This window comes from Oryctolagus cuniculus, chromosome 8 (genome assembly GCF_051225735.1).
Source record: "Oryctolagus cuniculus isolate XC-2025 breed Fujian yellow rabbit chromosome 8, ASM5122573v1, whole genome shotgun sequence".
Classification (NCBI taxonomy): domain Eukaryota; kingdom Metazoa; phylum Chordata; class Mammalia; order Lagomorpha; family Leporidae; genus Oryctolagus; species Oryctolagus cuniculus.
The window spans coordinates 130,444,851-130,463,639 of NC_142874.1; the positions used below are offsets into that span (position 1 = coordinate 130,444,851).

General features: G+C 33.7%; 1 protein-coding gene across 9 annotated transcripts in view; it reads left to right on the forward strand.

Annotated features, from left to right (window-relative positions):
* The window catches only part of TECRL (trans-2,3-enoyl-CoA reductase like), a 71,852-nt gene that overhangs the window by 8,672 nt on the left and 44,391 nt on the right, over window positions 1–18,789 (forward strand). For 7 of the 9 annotated variants that reach the window (XR_016212154.1, XR_016212153.1, XM_008267813.5 and 4 more), the window contains exon 2: window positions 4,659–4,710. The exons of the other annotated variants lie outside the window; for them this stretch is intronic. Coding sequence is in view for 5 of the 7 variants with exons in the window: in XM_008267813.5 (XP_008266035.2) it covers window positions 4,659–4,710 (52 nt within the window). In the remaining 2 variants the exon portion in view is untranslated. The remainder of the gene's footprint in view (window positions 1–4,658; window positions 4,711–18,789) is intronic. 9 annotated transcript variants of the gene reach the window in all.

Here is an 18,789-nt window from a genome sequence, read left to right on the forward strand (position 1 = left end):
GACCTGTTAAATGTCCAATGGTAGCTGTAAATTTACAGATATGAAAATAAGTTTGTGCTGGAAACATATGAAAGTACTTAAAAATTTCTTGGAAAAATGCAATCCATTCAATCAACTACATTTTGGAGTATAAATATAAATTACGTTCAAAGTTGTAAGAATGAATGAGATCAGTTTTCTGGATGAATAATTCTTTATTTTTATACATTATCACCAAAGTGAGATAATGAATGTACTTAAGATCAGTAATTTATATAATCATCAATCTTTTTACAGAATTAGAAAGCTTTGAAAACATTTTCATTGTTCTTTCTTCATCTTTAAGATGAAAAGTATTTTAAACTTCTTCAATTTGGGGGGACACATTTTTCTGCAAACATGCAACATACAGAATTGAATTTGAAAAGTAAAGCAATCGCTCTCAGTGACTGGCATTATGAGGTAGCATTTCTGAGGTCAGTGAACCAATGATGCAGAAATAATTGTAGGCTCTATCTCTGTGGTTTTATGTCAAATGATTCATTAATAACATGGGCTCTCCACAGTTGATATTCCTCTCTAATTATTTGTGCTTGAAGCTCATTTTACATTTTCCCTATCTTAAAAAGTGTCACACAAATCCTTAAACAGGTTATATATAAATATATATATATATATATACACACACACATGCACACAAACACATGAGTGCACACACACACACACACACACACATATATATATATATGACAGTCACTTTAATTTTGAGGTGATTGCTGAGGTTTCAAAATATATTTAAACCTGTTTCTATCAAGACTTTAAGGTATGAGATCATTCATATCAACAGATTTGACCTAGTCATCTAAAAATGCTACTATTTTATAATATATATATAATATAAAATATTAGATGAATAACAGTACATTTCAGCCTAAGCTAGGTAATGATTTAAAATTATCAATAATATAAAATACAGAAATTCAATGATTTTTACATAATATGCATAATATGGAAGAATTGTCACTTGATGTTGACCTCTTTGTTCTGGAAACGAATCATTGAGCAGCCCTTGTCATTATTGTTATCAATTTCCAAATATAGTGAACAGAGAGGTGAACAGAATTCTGATTCTTAAAGCTTCTACTTGGATGCTAAAAGCATAACTTCCTCTCACATTTCATGGGACAATCATATCACATGTTTCAGATTCATAGCTACAATGCACAGAAGGCACAATGATTTCAATATGCCTTTTTCCTAACACATGTACAGCCTAACTCAATATTTCCCTCCACAAGGGTACATTTATTACACTTGCTGATGCATTGCCTCATTATAATCATCAATGCTCACAATTTATATAAAATTCCTTCTTGTTGTTACACATTCTGAGTTTCAACACAATTTTATTAACATGTATCCATCAATATAGTATCACAAATATTATTTTTACTGCATGAAGAATTCCCTTCGCTCTTACGTGTTCGTCATCTTTATCCCCTCTTCCACTAATCTTTATAATATCTTCTTTGAAAAAAAAGATTTATTTATTCATTTATTTATTTATTTGAAAGTCAGAGTTATACAGAAGAAGAAGATGAAGAAGAAGAAGAAGAAGAAAAGAAGAAGAAGAAAAGAAGAAGGGAGATTTTCATCTACTGTTTCAGTCATGGCCTCAATGACTAGGGTTGGACCAGGCTGAAGCTAGGATTTGGGAGCTTCTTCCAGATCTCCCACATGTGTGCAGTTGCCCAAGCACTTGGGCCATCCTCCACTGTTTTCCAGGCACTTTGGCAGGAAGCTGGATCAGAAGTGGAGCAGCTGGGTTTTGAACCAGAGCCCATATGGGATGCTAGTGCTGCAGGTGACAGCTTTACCCGCTATGCCACAACGATGGCTCCTATTCTGTCTTCTTAATGCAGTCTTTTCCAAAATGTCATACTCTTAGTCATATTGTGTATAGGCTTTTTCAGATTGCCTTCTTTTGACCATGGCTATGAACCAGAAACTCCTCTAAAATAAAATCTATTGAAAAACTAATAGTATTCCATAATTTGTGCCCATATCACAGGACCTTCTTGTGTTTTGTCTTGGTATTAATATTGTCACCTAAATATTAATCTTGAAAGTCAACATAAACACTGACATCTGGCACCAATCTACATGTTTTCAACAGATGATAAAGGAGAAACCACTTGAAAGACAAAACTATAGATAATAAAATTACATATTCAAAACTGATCATTTTACATAATTCAGTTTACTTTATTTGTGAATTACTTTGCATAAATAAATTTATATATATATATAATTTATATATAATTTGCATTACATAATTACTTTATATATACTTTACTATCTTGTATGTGCACATGCATGCATACATGATTTTCAAAAAAGCTTGTGGATTATGAATATTATGAAAAGGAATGCATGATTTTCAATAATTTCTGCATCAAATAAATTTGTTCATCTCCAATTTTGAAAAATACTTGTTTGTGTTCATTTGTGTGTCTATCATCTAAATATAAATATACAAAGGAGTAAACAAAATCAATAATGTCAGGGATGGACTCATAAATAAAATTAATCAAAAATTTACTGGCAATAATGATAATTGTATTTTCTACTTATTTACACAGATGCATTTTTAAAACTTCCATTATGTAACAATGGAAAGTTAACTAATATTCTACTGTTAATTTTAAAGATTAATACATAATTGGTACTAAACAAATGTGTTAATGCAAAAGATAAGGAAACATCATATGGTTCAAAAGCCAGATATTTTTCATATTCATATATAAAAATAGAAACATGTATTTTTGACTTAATAGAAATGAAGATCACTGTATGAAGTGAAACATGCCAATAACAGAAAATATGATCTTATACGTGTTAAGTCTGACAGATTTATTATAACCAATTAATTTTAATTTCTATTAAATGAAATTGATATCACCAATTTTCTAATTTACTATGTAATAGGCAGAAATTTGTCAAGTTTAAATTTAAATTATTATATTGATATGTTGCATGCCCATGTGGTTGAATCTTGAGTAATCTTAAAGATGATTTTGGAAGAATGTTTGGGTTTTTCATAGGGCAATGAGGGGAATAAGTGGTTTGGCAAAATTCAAAGCAATGTTGATAGAAACAAAGTCAGAAAATAAAAATCATACTGTGATAGGGCCTGGCATTTCTGACTCAGCAGATCAAGTCATTACAACCAACCAGAGTTATAGCTGTCCCACTTCCAGTCTAGCTCTGATTTCAAGTGTCTGGCAAAGTAGCAGAAGATGGCCTGGGTAGATGAGCCCCTGCCACCCGTGTGGGAGCCCCTTATGGAGTTTTAAGCTCCTGGCTTGGGCTGGCCCAGCCTCAGCCATTGTGGACATTTGTGGAGTGAAATAGGGGATGTAAGATCTCTGTCTCTTCCTCTCTTTAATTCTGTCTTTAAAGAAAGAAAGAAATAATAAAAAAGAGGTGGGGAGGGGCTTCAGATGCTTTGGTGGAATTATCATACTAAATAAATTGCTTGTTTAGGTGCATAAAAGTCATTTTACTCTTCTCTGATTTGGAAAAAAAAATTAATAGATTAGGAACAAGTATTTGGTCAAACCATTATATTTATAAGAATCTAAAAAAAAACTCAAATATATGTTATCCAAACTTTAATGCTTTTAGTTGAGAGTTTTAGTAACATTAACTAGAGCACTTACATATCATTTTTGTCTAATATTTTGTGCTGCAAATATTTGTTACTATTGTCTATATTTCTATAGTAATATATTTATTATTATTTATAGTATTTATATACTACAAATCAGTTTTACAGTATCAAAACCTTTGTTAGAAATTTTCTACTTTCTTGTGTGTTAAGTCATATTGAGACTTAATGCTATAACGAGTACTCAAACAGTATATTTCACTTTGTGTTTCTATGGGGGTGCAAACTGTTGAAATCTTTACTTAATGTATACTAAACTGATCTTCTGTAAAAAAAAAAAAAAGAAGAAATAATTATCAATTCCCAACTTGACTCTCACTGGGATTAAACATGACAATAGGTATGATCTGATTTCATCATCATTTAAAAAAAAATCATCTATTATTTTTCACTTTATGTTTCTGTGTGGGAGCAAACTGTTGAAATCTTTACTTAATGTATGCTAAACTGATCTTCTGTATATAAAGATAATTGAAAATGAATCCTCATGTGAATGGAAGGGGAGAGGGAGTGGGAAAGGGGAGGAGGGATGTTATGGGGGGGAAGCCATTGTAATCCATAAGCCGTTACTTTGGAAATTTATATTCATTAAATAAAAGTTAAAAAAAAAGAAGTTTGAAAACAGAATGAAATACATTGGGTAGAAAAAATTAAAAAAGATATATTAGAGACAAAATTTGGATGAACTCACCTAATAACACAATTACTGCTATACACACAAATCCATTTACAACTTTATATTATTGGTAATTGTAATGTTCATGTTAGTGAAAATTGTAGTATGTAAAAAGGGAAGCAAAAGAATTATTACTTTCTAATAAATTATTTTCTTAGTTTTGTATCTAAAAATCACACTGAGCCTACAAATGTAAAAAGTAAGTATTTTAAAGCATTTTTTCTTCTTAAACAAATATGCAAAAACAAATAAACACTCTTCTTGTGATTTCAGGTGACACAGGCATCTACTATTCATGATGTTAAGCAAAAATTTCACAAAGCATGTAAGTTTTTGTATACTTTAGAATTTATATTAAAGAATTTCATTTTGCTGTAAAAATAAGTTTAAAATTATGAGATGGGCATATGAAATTAGTATTTTATACTCATTAACCCAGATATATTAATGATCATATTTTCTCATTTCTAACTCTCTAGTTGAAAGTTAAATCTAAAATACTCTATACTATAGCCTCACCAACATTGGAGAGAGGTGATTTCTCTCTGTGATTTTGATTTGCATTTCCCTGAGGGCTACTGATATTGATAGTTTTTATCTTTTCTCCTTCCTTCCTTCCTTCCTTCCTTCCTTCCTTCCTTCCTTCCTTCCTTCCTCCTTCCCTCCCTCCCTCCCTCCCTCCCTCCCTCCCTCCCTTCTTTCCTTGTCTCCCTGCCTCCTTCCCTTTCTCTCTTTTCCTCTTTCTTTTTTTTTTCTTGATTCCTAGCAGTTCTTAGAAATTCCTCAGATATTCAGATCTTTCCCATCTATGAATTGCTTTTTTTGATTTCTGGTATTGAATTGTTGGAGTTCCTTATAAATACTCTATAGATTCTTTGTTAAATAAATAATTTGCAAATATTCTCTTCCATGTGTGTGTTGTCTCTTTACTCAGTTGTTTGCTCCCCCTGATGTACAGAAGCTTCTTAATTTAACATAATCCCAGTAGTCCATTTTTAGATTTGTTTCTAGATCTTTGGAAAGGTTATCCAAAACATTGTTTCATAAGTTAATATCCAATGTATGTCCCCACGTTTTCTTCTAGTTTTTTTTTTTTTTTTTTCAAATTGTCAGGTTTCACATTTACATCTTTGACACATTTTTGAGTTGATTTTGGTGGGGGGGGTTAGGAAGTGAGTCAAACGTCAATGTTTGTCATATGAAAAAATATTTTTTAAACTTTTATTTAATTGATGTAAATTTCCAAAGTACAGCTTATGGATTACAATGGCTTCCACCCTCCATAACTGCCCTCCCACCCGCAACCCTCCCCTCTCCCATTCCCTCTCCCCTTCCACTCACATCAAGATTCATTTTCAATTCTCTTTATATACAGAAGATCAATTTAGTATATATTAAGTAAAGATTTCAACAGTTTGCATCCACACAGAAACACAAAGTGAAAAATACTGTCTGAGTACTAGCTATAGCATTGATTCGCATAGTACAACACATTAAGGACAGAAATCCTACATAAGGAGTAAGTGCACAGTGACTCCTGTTGTTGACTTAACAAGTTGACACTCTTGTTCATGGCATCAGTAATCACCCTAGGCTCTTGTCATGATCTGCCAAGGCTATGGAAGCCTTTTGAGTTTGCTGACTCTGATCATATTTAGACAAGGTCATAGTCAAAGTGGAATTTCTCTCCTCCCTTCAGAGAAAGGTACCTCCATCTTTGATGACCTGTTCTTTACACTGGGATCTCACGCGCAGAGATCTTCCATTTAGGTCATTTTTCACAGTACCCTGTATTGGAGAGAATGTCATTTTTCCCAGGTACACGTTTGTCATCCTTTGTTAAGGACCAGTTGATTGTGGATGTGGAGATTCATTTCTGGAATCTATTTTTTCCATTAGTCTAAGTGTTTTTTGTGCCAATATTATGTTGTTTTGGTTACAAAAGCTCAACAAGTATGTTGAAATATGATATCGTGATGCTCTGATTTTATTTTTTGTTTTAGATTTCTTTGGCTACTCAAGCTCTTGGTAGACAATGTTGAGCAGAAAGTGCAGAGATTTCCTATATACTCACAGCCCCACCCAAGTGTAGCCTAACCCTTTATAAACAACTTGAGTAGTCCCTTTAAACAATTGCTGTACCTACATGGACACATCATAGTAATGTGACTCCCACCATTTGCATTGAGATGTATATGATTTGTTTTTTTTTTATTTGTTAAATTTTAATTTGCAATTAGGTTTCAATGTGATTTGTAGATACAATTCTCTAAGAACATAATGATATTCTCTCCCTCTCCCATCCTCATTCCACAAAGAGAATGGTGAGCAAATATTTGGAAGCAATAGTTAAGAGCACAATGTCTATTAATATGCTCTTTGGCACACAGTAAAGTGAGTTTGTCATAAAGAAAAAAATAGTTGAAGATGAACAGCAATTTTATATTAAAGTAGGACAATGAAGGGATTTTTGAAGTGGAATTAGATGATTAGTGAGATTTTGCAGATGACAGAGAGTGGGTGCCATAAAGTATATTGGAGAAGTCTGAGAAGGCATGGAGAGTTGACAAATCAGTCCTGATTAATGGTTGTACAAAGCAAAATTGGAAAAGGTATCACTGAACTAGTGCATAGTCTAGGCAACTTGGACAGCTCATGGTGTCCAGGAAGAATGAGAACATCAGCACGCTGATCCATCCTGATTCCTTTGATTATAGTAAATAGTTAAGTAAGCAAACTATTGGTCATAAACTTTAACAAGTGAGGATACCATAACCATTTATTTCTCTCTGAATATTCTTTATCCTGCCCCCATAATTCCTGTTTTGTTCCTTGAGTCATATTGGGATATGGACTCATTGCTTTTTGCTCCTTATTTTCTTCCTCTCTTTATATTACAATTATAAGTGTTTCTAGGGTTTAAACGTTTTCCATTTTTGGAATCACTTCCTACAGAAACCCTCTCTGCAGTTGTTGATTATGCAGTGTTTTAGCACCCTATTCCTATTTGAGCACTGTGTGTTAGCAGACTCCCATACAGATACATTTTCTTTTCAAGATCAGCTAGATTCTGTATGCTGATTGTGCTTGTTTGAGTGTTAAACCTATTAGCTTTTATTAAATATGGGAAAGAAACACTTCTATTTTTAGATACACAAACACAATCACACATTTCATATTAAATCATTAAATATCTTACTAACATTTTGATTTAATTTTGGCTTGACTGTTTATATAGGTGGTATTTGCAGATTTCAAAAAAATGATCACATAAAGATAGTTAATTCAGTTATAATGAAGTACTGTAATGATTGAATCAATCATGATTCACAAATATGAAATTAGCATCTAGTATTTTTAGTGCATCATGGATTTTAGATAATATTTAATTTTCTTATGAAAATGGAAAGGAACTCATGGACCTGACCTTTTGTTCATGTCTTTTTTTTAAGTTTTTGTTTAATGAAAACTATTTTCATAGGTACAACTTTAGAATTATAGTCATTTTCCCCTCCATACCCACCCTCCTAGACCCATTCATGTCCCACCACCTACTCCCTCTCTCATCATTCTTTCATTAAGATTAATTATTAATTAATTTTCATATACAGAAGACCAACTCTATACTAAGCAATGATTTCAACAATTTGCGCACACACAGACGCACAATGTAAAAAAGTATTGTTTGAGAACAAGTTTTGTAGTTAATTCTCATAGTACAACTCATTAAGAACAGAGGTCCTACATGGGGAGTAAGTGAGCAGTGATTTCTGTTGTTAATTTAATAATTAACATTTTTCTTTATGACATCAGTGATCACCTGAGGCTCTTGCCATGAGCTGCCAATGCTATGAAAACCTTTTGTGATCACAAACTCTGTCAGTATTTAGACAAGGCCATAAACAATGTGGGATTTCTCTCCTCCTTTCATACAAAAGTACATTCTTCATTGACGCTCCTTCCTTCCACTGGAATCTCATGCACAAAGATCCTACATGTAGGTTTTTCTTGCCACAGTGCCTTGGATTTCCATGCCTGAATTGCTCTCATGGGCTTTTCAGCCACATATGAATGACTTAAGGGCTTATTCTGAGGTCAGAGTGTTATTTAAAGTGCTTTTCATCCTATGAGTCTGCTGTGTGGACTGCTTTCCATGTTGGACATTCCCTCTTTTTTAATTCTGTCTATTATTATTACAATTTGATGCTATTTATATGTTCACATTAACAGTTAATATGATCAATTTAACAATTAAGATAGCATTTTACAGCTTTACAGTTACAAATTTCTTCCTCCCTCCTTTTTCCCGCTCTTATTTTTACTGATATCTATTTTAAATTGACTTTATACATACACATACAAATGAATAACTCTATTAAGAGTTCAACATAGAGTATGAAAAGAAGAAAAAATAAAAAATAAAAATAAAAACTGTTTCTTGACAGTCAAAACAAGGGATCTTCAAGTCATTGTTTCTCAAAGTGTCAATTTCACTTCTATAGCTTTCATTTTAGGTTCACTATTAGTTCTCACAGATCAGGGGGAGTGCATAGTATTTGTCCCCTTGGGAATGGCTTATTTCACCAAGTATGAAGTTTTCCAGATAGGTCCATTTGGTTGCAAATGACTAGATTTCATTTTTTACTGCTGTATATTATTCCACAGCGTACATATCCCATAATTTCTTTATCCAATTCTTTGGTTGATAGGCATTTAGGCTGATTACATGTCTTAGCTATTGTGAATAGATCTGAAATAAACATGGAGGTGCAGATTGCTCTTTTGTATACTGATCTCATTTCCCTTGGGTAAATTCTAAGGAGTGGGATGACTGGGTTATATGGTAGGTCTATATTCAGATTTTTGAGGTATCTCCATACTGTCTTCTATAGTGGCTTTACCAGTTTACATTCCCACTTACAGCGGATTAGGGTACCCTTTTCCCAACATCTTCTTAACCATTTGTTGTTGATTTCTCTATGAGAGCCATTCTAACTGGAGCGAGATGAAACCTTTGTAGTTTTGATTTGCATTTCTCTGAGAGCTCATGATCCTAAACATTTTTTAATGTGCCTTTTGGCCATTTGGATTTCCTCTTTTGAAAAAGGTCTATTTAAGTCTTTTGCCCATCTCTTAACTGGGTTTGTTTTGTTGTTGTGGAGATTCTTAACCTCTTTGTAGATTCTGGTTATTTTTTTTAACTTTTATTTAATGAATATAAATTTCCAAAGTACAGCTTATGGATTACAATGGCTTACCCCACATACCGTCCCTCCCACCCGCAACCCTCCTCTTTCCCACTCCCTCTCCCCTTCCATTCACATCAAGATTCACTTTCGATTCTCTTTATATACAGAAGATCAGTTTAGCATACATTAAGTAAAGATTTCAACACTTTGCTCCCACACAGAAACATAAAGTGAAAAATACTGTTTGAGTACTAGTTATAGCATTCAATCTCAATGTACAGCATACTAAGGACAAAGATCCTACATGAGGAGTAAGTGCACAGTGACTCCTGTCGTTGACTTAAGAAATTGACACTCTTGTTTATGCCATCAGTAATCACCCTAGGCTCTTGTCATGAGCTGCCAAGGCTATGGAAGCCCCCTGAGTTCACCGACTGTGATCATATTTTGACAAGGACATGGTCAAAGTGGAAGTTCTCTCCTCCCTTCAGAGAAAGGTACCTCCTTCTTTGATGACCCATTCTTTCCACTGGGATCTCACTCGCGGAGATCTTTCAGTTAGGGTTCCCCCCCCCCCCCAGAGTGTCTTGGCTTTCCATGCCTTAAATACTCTCATGGGCTTTTCAGCCTATCCGCATGCCTTAAGGGCTGATTCTGAGGCCAGAGTGCTGTTTAGGACATCTGCCATTCTATGGGTCTGCTGTGTATCTCACTTCCCATGTTGGATGTTCTCTCCCCTTTTGATTCTATCGGCTAGTATTTGCAGACACTATTCTTGTTTATGTGATCCCTTTGGTCCTTAGTCCTATCATTATGATCAATTGTGAACAGAAATTGATCACTGGGACTAGTGAGATGGCATAGATTCTGGTTATTAATCCTTTATCAGTAGCATAGTTTGCAAATATTTTCTCCCATTCTGTTGCTTGCCTCTTCACCTTCCTGACTTTCTTTTGACATACAGAAGCTCCTCAATTTGAAGTAAACCCTGGTTAATTTTTGCTTTGATTGCCAATGCCTTTGGGTCTTTTCTAGGAATTCTTTGCATGTGCCAATGTCTTGCAGGGTTTCTCCAATGTTTCAATTAATTTGATTGTGTCAGTTCACAGATTTAGATTTTTAATCCATGTTGAGCGGATTTTTGTGTATGGTGTAAGGTAGTGGTCTTTCTTCATACTGTTACATGTGGAAATCCATTTTTCCCATAACTGTTTGTTGAAGAATCTATCCTTGGTCCATAGATTGATTTTGGCTCCTTGGTCAAATATGAATTGATTGTAGATGCTTGAATTGATTTCTAGGATTTTGATTCTGTTTTATTTGTTTATCTAGCTGTTTGCAACAAGTATCAGGCAGTTTTGATTATAACTGCTTTGGAGAATCTCTAATTTTATTGATTTGAGTCTTCTCTCTCCTTTTTTAGTTAGTTGGGCCAATGGTGTGTCAATTTTGTTTATTATTTCAAAAAAAAAAACTACCTCTTCATTTTGCTGATCTTTTGTATTATTTTTATTTTTATTTTGTTGATTTCTTCTCTAATTTTATTATTTATTTTCTTCTACAAGTTTTGGTTTGGTTTTCTATTGTTTTTCTAGATCCTTGAGGTGCATAGATAATTAATTTATTTGATGTGTTTCCAGTTTCTTGATGTAGGCACCAATTACTATGAATTTTACTCTTAACGCTACTTTTGCTGTATCTCACAAATTTTGGTATCTTTTATTGCCTTCTTCATTTGTTTCCATAATTTTTTTGATTTCTCTTTTGATTTCTTCTATGACCCATTGTTCATTCAGAAGCATGTTGTTCATTCCCCATGTGTTTGCATATGGTGTAGAGAATCTTAAGTTGTTGATTTCTAGCTTTGTTGCATTGTGGTCTGAGTAAATGCATGATATAATTTTATTATTTTTTTTTAATTTGGTGCGGCTCACTTATCTAGCATATGGTCCATCTTAGAGAAAGTTCCATGCATTGTCGAAAGAACAAAAAGTGTACTCTGTGGCTGCAAGTTGGAAAGCTCTGTAGATATTTCCTAGGTCTCATCAGTCTATGGTGTCAAACAGCTCTGTTGTTTCCTTGTTAATTTTCTGTTAGGTTGATCTGTCCACTGGTGAAAGTGGAGTATTGAAGTCCTCCATTACTGTTGTAATTGAGTATATATATCTCCCTTTAAATCCCTCAATAATTCTTTCAAATAGCCACGTACCATGTAATTAGGTGCCTATACATTTATAATAGTTACAATTTCTTGTTAAATTGATCCTTTAATCTTTATATAGGGTCCTTCTTTTAATAGTTTTTGTGTTAAAGGCTATTTTGTCTAATATTAAGATGGTCACAAAAGCTGTTTTTTGGTTTCTTTTAGCATGGATTATCTTTTCCATCCTTTCACTTTCAGATTGCATGTGTCTTTGTTGGTAAGGTATGTTTCTTGGAAGCAGCACATAGCTCATATTTTGTTGGAAATCTATTTAGCCAATACGTTTTAAAATTGCTACTGATAACTCTTTTGCATGTCTAATTGCCATTCATTTTTGGTGATACTTAGTATTATTATTTTCTTTTAATACGCCATTTTTTCTTCTTTTCTGATTTTAAATTTGTTGGTAATTATGTCCTCCACTATATATGTTTTCCACTATATATCAATGAATTTTATTACTGATAACATTTTAATATGTCTCTTGATATGTATTATGTATTTTGAAACACTGTCAGCCATCATATTTTTCTTTTTTTTAAAAGATCCATTAATTAATGGTTTTTTTTTTGTGATTTACACTTTTTTTAACTTTTATTTAATGAATATAAATTTCCAAAGTACAGCTTATGGATTACAATGGCTTACCCCCATAATGTCCCTCCCACCTGCAACCCTCCCCTTTCCCACTCCCTCTCCCTTTCCATTCACATCAAGATTCACTTTCGATTCTCTTTATATACAGAAGATCAGTTTAGCATACATTAAGTAAAGATTTCAACAGTTTGCTCCCACACAGAAACATAAAGTGAAAATACTGTTTGAGTACTAGTTACAGCATTAAATCTCAATGTACAGCACACTAAGGACAGAGATCCTACATGAGGAGTAAGTGCACAGTGACTCCTGTTGTTGACTTAACAAATTGACACTCTTGTTTATGCCGTCAGTAATCACCCTAGGCTCTTGTCATGAGCTGCCAAGGCTATGGAAGCCCCCTGGGTTCACCGACTGTGATCATATTTTGACAAGGCCATGGTCAAAGTGGAAGTTCTCTCCTCCCTTCACAGAAAGGTGCCTCCTTCTTTGATGTCCCGTTCTTTCCACTGGGATCTCACTCACGGAGAACTTTCAGTTAGGTGTTTTTTTGTTTGTTTGTTTGTTTGTTTGTTTGTTTCCTCAGAGTGTCTTGGCTTTCCATGCCTAAAATACTCTCCGGGGCTTTTCAGCCGGATCTGCATGCCTTAAGGGCTGATTCTGAGGCCAGAGTGCTGTTTAGGACATCTGCCATTCTATGGGTCTGCTGTGTATCTCACTTCCCATGTTGGATGTTCTCTCCCTTTTTTCTTCTATCAGCTAGTATTTGCAGACACTATTCTTGTTTATGTGATCCCTTTGGTCCTTAGTCCTATGGTTATGATCAATTGTGAACAGAAATTGATCAGTGGGACTAGTGAGATGGCATTGGTACATGCCACTTTGATGGGATTGAATTGGAATTCCCTGGTATGTTTCTAACTCTACCGTTTGAGGTAAGTCAGCTTGAGCATGTCCCGAATTGCACATCTCTTCCCTCTCTTATTAACACTCTTATATTTAACAGCGATCATTTTTCAGTTAAGTTTCAGCACTTAAGAAGCATTGTGTATTGATTACAGTATTCAACCAAAAGTATTAAGTAGAAAAAACAAACAAACAAAAAATACTAAGAGGGGTAATATATTAAGTTGTTCATCAACAATCAGGGCATAGCCTTGGCAGCTCATGACAAGAGCCTAGGGTGATTACTGATGGCATAAACAAGAGTGTCAATTTCTTAAGTCAACAACAGGAGTCACTGTGCACTTACTCCTCATGTAGGATCTTAGTCCTTAGTGTGCTGTACATTGCGATTTAATGCTGTAACTAGTACTCAAACAGTATTTTCACTTTATGCTTCCGTGTGGGAGCAAACTGTTGAAATATTTACTTAATGTATGCTAAACAGATCTTCTGTATGTAAAGAGAATCGAAAGTGAATCTTGATGTGAATGGAAGGGGAGAGGGAGTGGGAAAGGGGAGGGTTGCAGGTGGGAGGGACGTTATGGGGGGGAAGCCATTGTAATCCATAAGCTGTACTTTGGAAATTTATATTCATTAAATAAAAGTTACAAAAATTGTGATTTGTTTTTGTATTAGGCTACACACAGAAAAGCTAGACTTTTACCAGAACTTCTCTTTGGGCATGAAGTTCAGTTTTTGTCTTCTTTGCCTTGTGAATCTATAAGTAGCCATTCTCAGATTCTTAATTCTCAGCTCCCTCTTCCAACACAGAAATCCCAGGAGAAATGTAAAATTATATTTCTAGTTCCTGACTATGCTTTCTGGCTTTTACTTAGTTCACTATAGAAATCCACAGAACTAATTATCCATAAATTATATTCAACATTATTATCTAGCATTTTTATTATTTTTGTAGAATTACCATATTTCCCAGAAAATTGTGTTTACCTCTTTGTGTATATCTAAAATACATGGTCATACATATTTATTACAAATCAAGGGATTCAGTACATTTTGAAAATCACCATCACATATTTTTCATGTCATCTTTCTATTTCATGCAACTATATGTTACCTACTAACACAGGCTTTATCAAACATGCCTCTTATTCAGTAAGTTCTTTCTTCTATTTCCAGTCTTGAATCATTTCTGCTTTCTTAAATTATAATGTCTCTTAAAAATGACCTTGTGCAATTATTTTTATGTTATAATGAGTTCTAGACTATTTTGTGAAACTCTAGATAATGATCTTATCATGCAGATGATAATAGTTCATCGGTTGTACGTAAGTTGACATTGAATATACTGTATAAGATTGTACTGTATTTCTATTTATACATAATCAAGAAGACACGGGCAAATAGTCATGCATTTGATAACCCATTAATGAGTCTGGGAGACTCCACAGTGATTCTCCACAGAATAGTTGTCAGTGAACAAATGATTTAAAAATCTATAATTTTTTCCATTTGTATTTGCTACGAAAATGTCTACATTTAAATACCTTAATGTTTTTATCAAGATACAATAAGATTTTTAAATTCAAGTCAGTTAAGATTGTGATAAATGATAATTGGCAACATGTATTGTCCTTCAATTATTATCATTTTTATTTTTTATCTTTGCCTTTGCACTTACCCACTGAACGCACTTATAAAACAATATGGTAGATTATAACTTGTGGTTAAAGGGTCTTAGTCATTGCATCATTGGCTTAATTTAGAGAAATGATCATTTCAAACTTGATCCTGCTTTTTCATTGATAAAATATATGAATACTAGCAGATACAGTCTACTTATAGCATGAATATTCTATGATTTAAACGTATCTTTGTGTATGCTTATCATGCCAATCATTTCTTATAATCTAATCTATCTCTACTAATGATTAAATTTATATATATTTTTTAAACTTTTATTTAATGAATATAAATATCCAAAGTACAGCTTATGGATTGCAATGACTTCCCCCCATAACGTCCCTCCCACCTGCAACCCTCCTCTTTCCCACTCCCTCTCCCCTTCCATTCACATCAAGATTCACTTTCGATTCTCTTTATATACAGAAGATCAGTTTAGCATACATTAAGTAAAGATTTCAACAGTTTGCTCCCACACAGAAACATAAAGTGAAAAATACTGTTTGAGTACTACTTATAGCATTAAATCTCAATGTACAGCACACTAAGGACAAAGATTCAACATGAGGAGTAAGTGCACAGTGACTCCTGTTGTTGACTTAAGAAATTGACACTCTTGTTTATGCCATCAGTAATCACCCTAGGCTCTTGTCATGAGCTACCAAGGCTATGGAAGCCTTTTGAGTTTGCTGACTCTGATCATATTTAGACAAGGCCATGGTCAAAGTGGAAGTTCTCTCCTCCCTTCAGAGAAAGTTACCTCCTTCTTTGATGACCCATTCTTTCCACTGGGATCTCACTCACGGAGATCTTTCAGTTAGGTGTTTTTTTTTTGTTGTTGTTGTTTTTTTTTTTTTTTTCCCCCCAGAGTGTCTTGGCTTTCCATGCCTTAAATACTCTCATGGGCTTTTCAGCCTATCCGCATGCCTTAAGGGCTGATTCTGAGGCCAGAGTGCTGTTTAGGACATCTGCCATTCTATGGGTCTGCTGTGTATCTCACTTCCCATGTTGGATGTTCTCTCCCTTTTTTCTTCTATCAGCTAGTATTTGCAGACACTATTCTTGTTTATGTGATCCCTTTGGTCCTTAGTCCTATGGTTATGATCAATTGTGAACAGAAATTGATCAGTGGGACTAGTGAGATGGCATTGGTACATGCCACTTTGATGGGATTGAATTGGAATTCCCTGGTATGTTTCTAACTCTACCGTTTGAGGTAAGTCAGCTTGAGCATGTCCCGAATTGCACATCTCTTCCCTCTCTTATTCCCACTCTTATATTTAACAGTGATCATTTTTCAGTTAAGTTTCAGCACTTAAGAAGCATTGTGCATTGATTACAGTATTCAACCAAAAGTATTAAGTAGAACAATCAAAAAAAATACTAAGAGGGGTAACATATCAAGTTGCTCATCAACAATCTGGGTGAGGGCTGATCAAGTCACCGTTTCTCATAGTGTTCATTTCACTTTAACAGGTTTCCTTTTTGGTGCTCAGTTAGTTGTCACCTATCAAGGAGAACAAGTGGTATTTGTCCCTTTGAGATTGGCTTATTTCACTCAGCATAATGTTTTCCAAATTCTTAACAGTGAATTAAGCCTGTCCCTATGGGACAAATATCATATGTTCTCCCTGATCGGCGACAACTAACTGAGCACCAAAGGGGAAACTTGTTGAAATGAAATGGACACTATGAGAAACAGTGACTTGATCAGCTCTTGTCCTGATGGTTGATGTACAATGTAATACTTTATCCATTTTAGTATTTTTTTTTTGTTCTAGTACCATTGGTTGAATTCTGTAATTAACACACAATTATTCTTAGGTGTTTAAATTTTAACTAAATTTATATTAAGATGACTAAAGCTGGTGAAAAGCTTTGGGGTATTAATTACTGAATAATTGGAATAATTTTTGAAAGGGATATACAGCTTGAGTTTTTTCAGTTCCCCTTCACATCAAATATAGGAATCTATGCTCCATTATCCTTTTAATGTACACGTTCCACATATTTGTGAGAGACAATCAATTACTAACTACTATTAATTTTAATTAAATTCTTGCCGTGTACAAAAATCTTCTGCATACTAATTAACCCTAAGACTATCCTATGGTATAATCTTGTGTAGATTCCTTTATGTATAAAATGGCTTTCATAGTCTCCTAAATCTCTTTTTCTTTTGATACACACTGTTCCAGAATCATTACATGAAAAGTAACATTTCAAGACCAATCATGTTTGACATTTTCTATGATTATCCTCTTACCTGTTATCTTTCTTTTAAAGTTTTGGGTATAAAAGTGTATGCAAAACTTAGATCTTGTTTCATTAAGTTTATGTACAAGAAGATTTTTGCTACCTTTTTCCAGAAAATCAATTTCTTTGTTTCATCTCATGCATGTAGTTCCTTTAATTTGCTCACATTACAGTCTTGGTTTATTTGTTTAGCTTAGAACACGATTAGGGCATGGATGCCCTTGGAAATGTACCTGATAACTATCATGCTTATAATTGGCTTTCAATGAAAATTGTGGCTATTTTTGGGTCATTTTAGAAAGATATTTTAGATGAAATCAAGTTCCTTTCATAAGCTGATGAGTTTTTTTTTAACTAAGTGTTTCCTCTAAGGATTTTTTGTGATCTGCACTCTGTGATTATAGCATATAATCAATATCATTAACGTCACAATCATTACTGATATTTTCTTTGATAAGACAAAACGGTACTGAAATTTAGATGAACTATTTTTGCTCAGGCATTTTCCATGAATACTTGTTCATCAGCTATTTGGTATCCTCTCTTTACTCATTTTTATATAGCGAATGCCATTTAAAGACTTTAAATTACTATACACTCTGCACATCCTTTATATTAGGCTTTATTTTACTATACTATACTTTTTTTATTAAGGTCCAGCTATTCATTTATTTACATACATTATTTCTATAGTCTTTATCTTTTAAAATGAAGCTACAGTGTTATAAATGCTTACATGTCCTTATGTATTATTTAATCCTCTCCTAATAGTATGTTGTGGATGATTTCTTTATTTAAATAAGTATATTTGAATATAGCAAGTTATTAATTATTTAAAATGCTATTATATGGTGATAGGAACATTTCCAAGTACCAAGGAAAGAAGTCCAAGTTTCTGTTAGAATAAGATACCATGTACTCAGATCAAGGTCAACATCTTTGATGATATCAGTTGTTTCTAGGATCCTTGGGACTACTACATAGTCATTTATCAGCTGTGTTCTAGTGTCCATCTTCCTTGGTATAAGCAAGATTTTCAAAATTCAGAACTGCTAAGATTCCTTATATAGTAGATGGCCTTTATTCTTTATAAACCATTTTTTCTACTGCACATTTCCCAGTCCAATCCCACCTCACACCAAGAAACTACTCGATATGCTAGTATTCACTCACAGTTTACAGAGAGCTTACTTTGCTTCAAATGATAGAGTCAGTTTTGCTTTGGCATCTACCCCATTGAAAACATCACAAGTGTTATTGAAAATGATACCTTAAATTATTATTATTAAAATAGAATCTGACAGATCATATGCATAAACATCATATCTACCCAATCATTTTTTGTCAAATATAAATGGCTTCTCATAAGGTTGTATTTTGCCCAGTATCTGTAGTTTATTCACAAACTCAATTAAAATTGTGGAGGGTTCTGTTGCATTCACTTTCATCCTAGCTTCTTTGACAGCAGTTTCACTGTGAGTAGAAAAGTTATTTTTAAATACTTTCAAAAAATAATCTTTTTTTAAAGATTTATTTATTTATTTGAAAGTCAGAGTTACACAGAGGGAGGAAA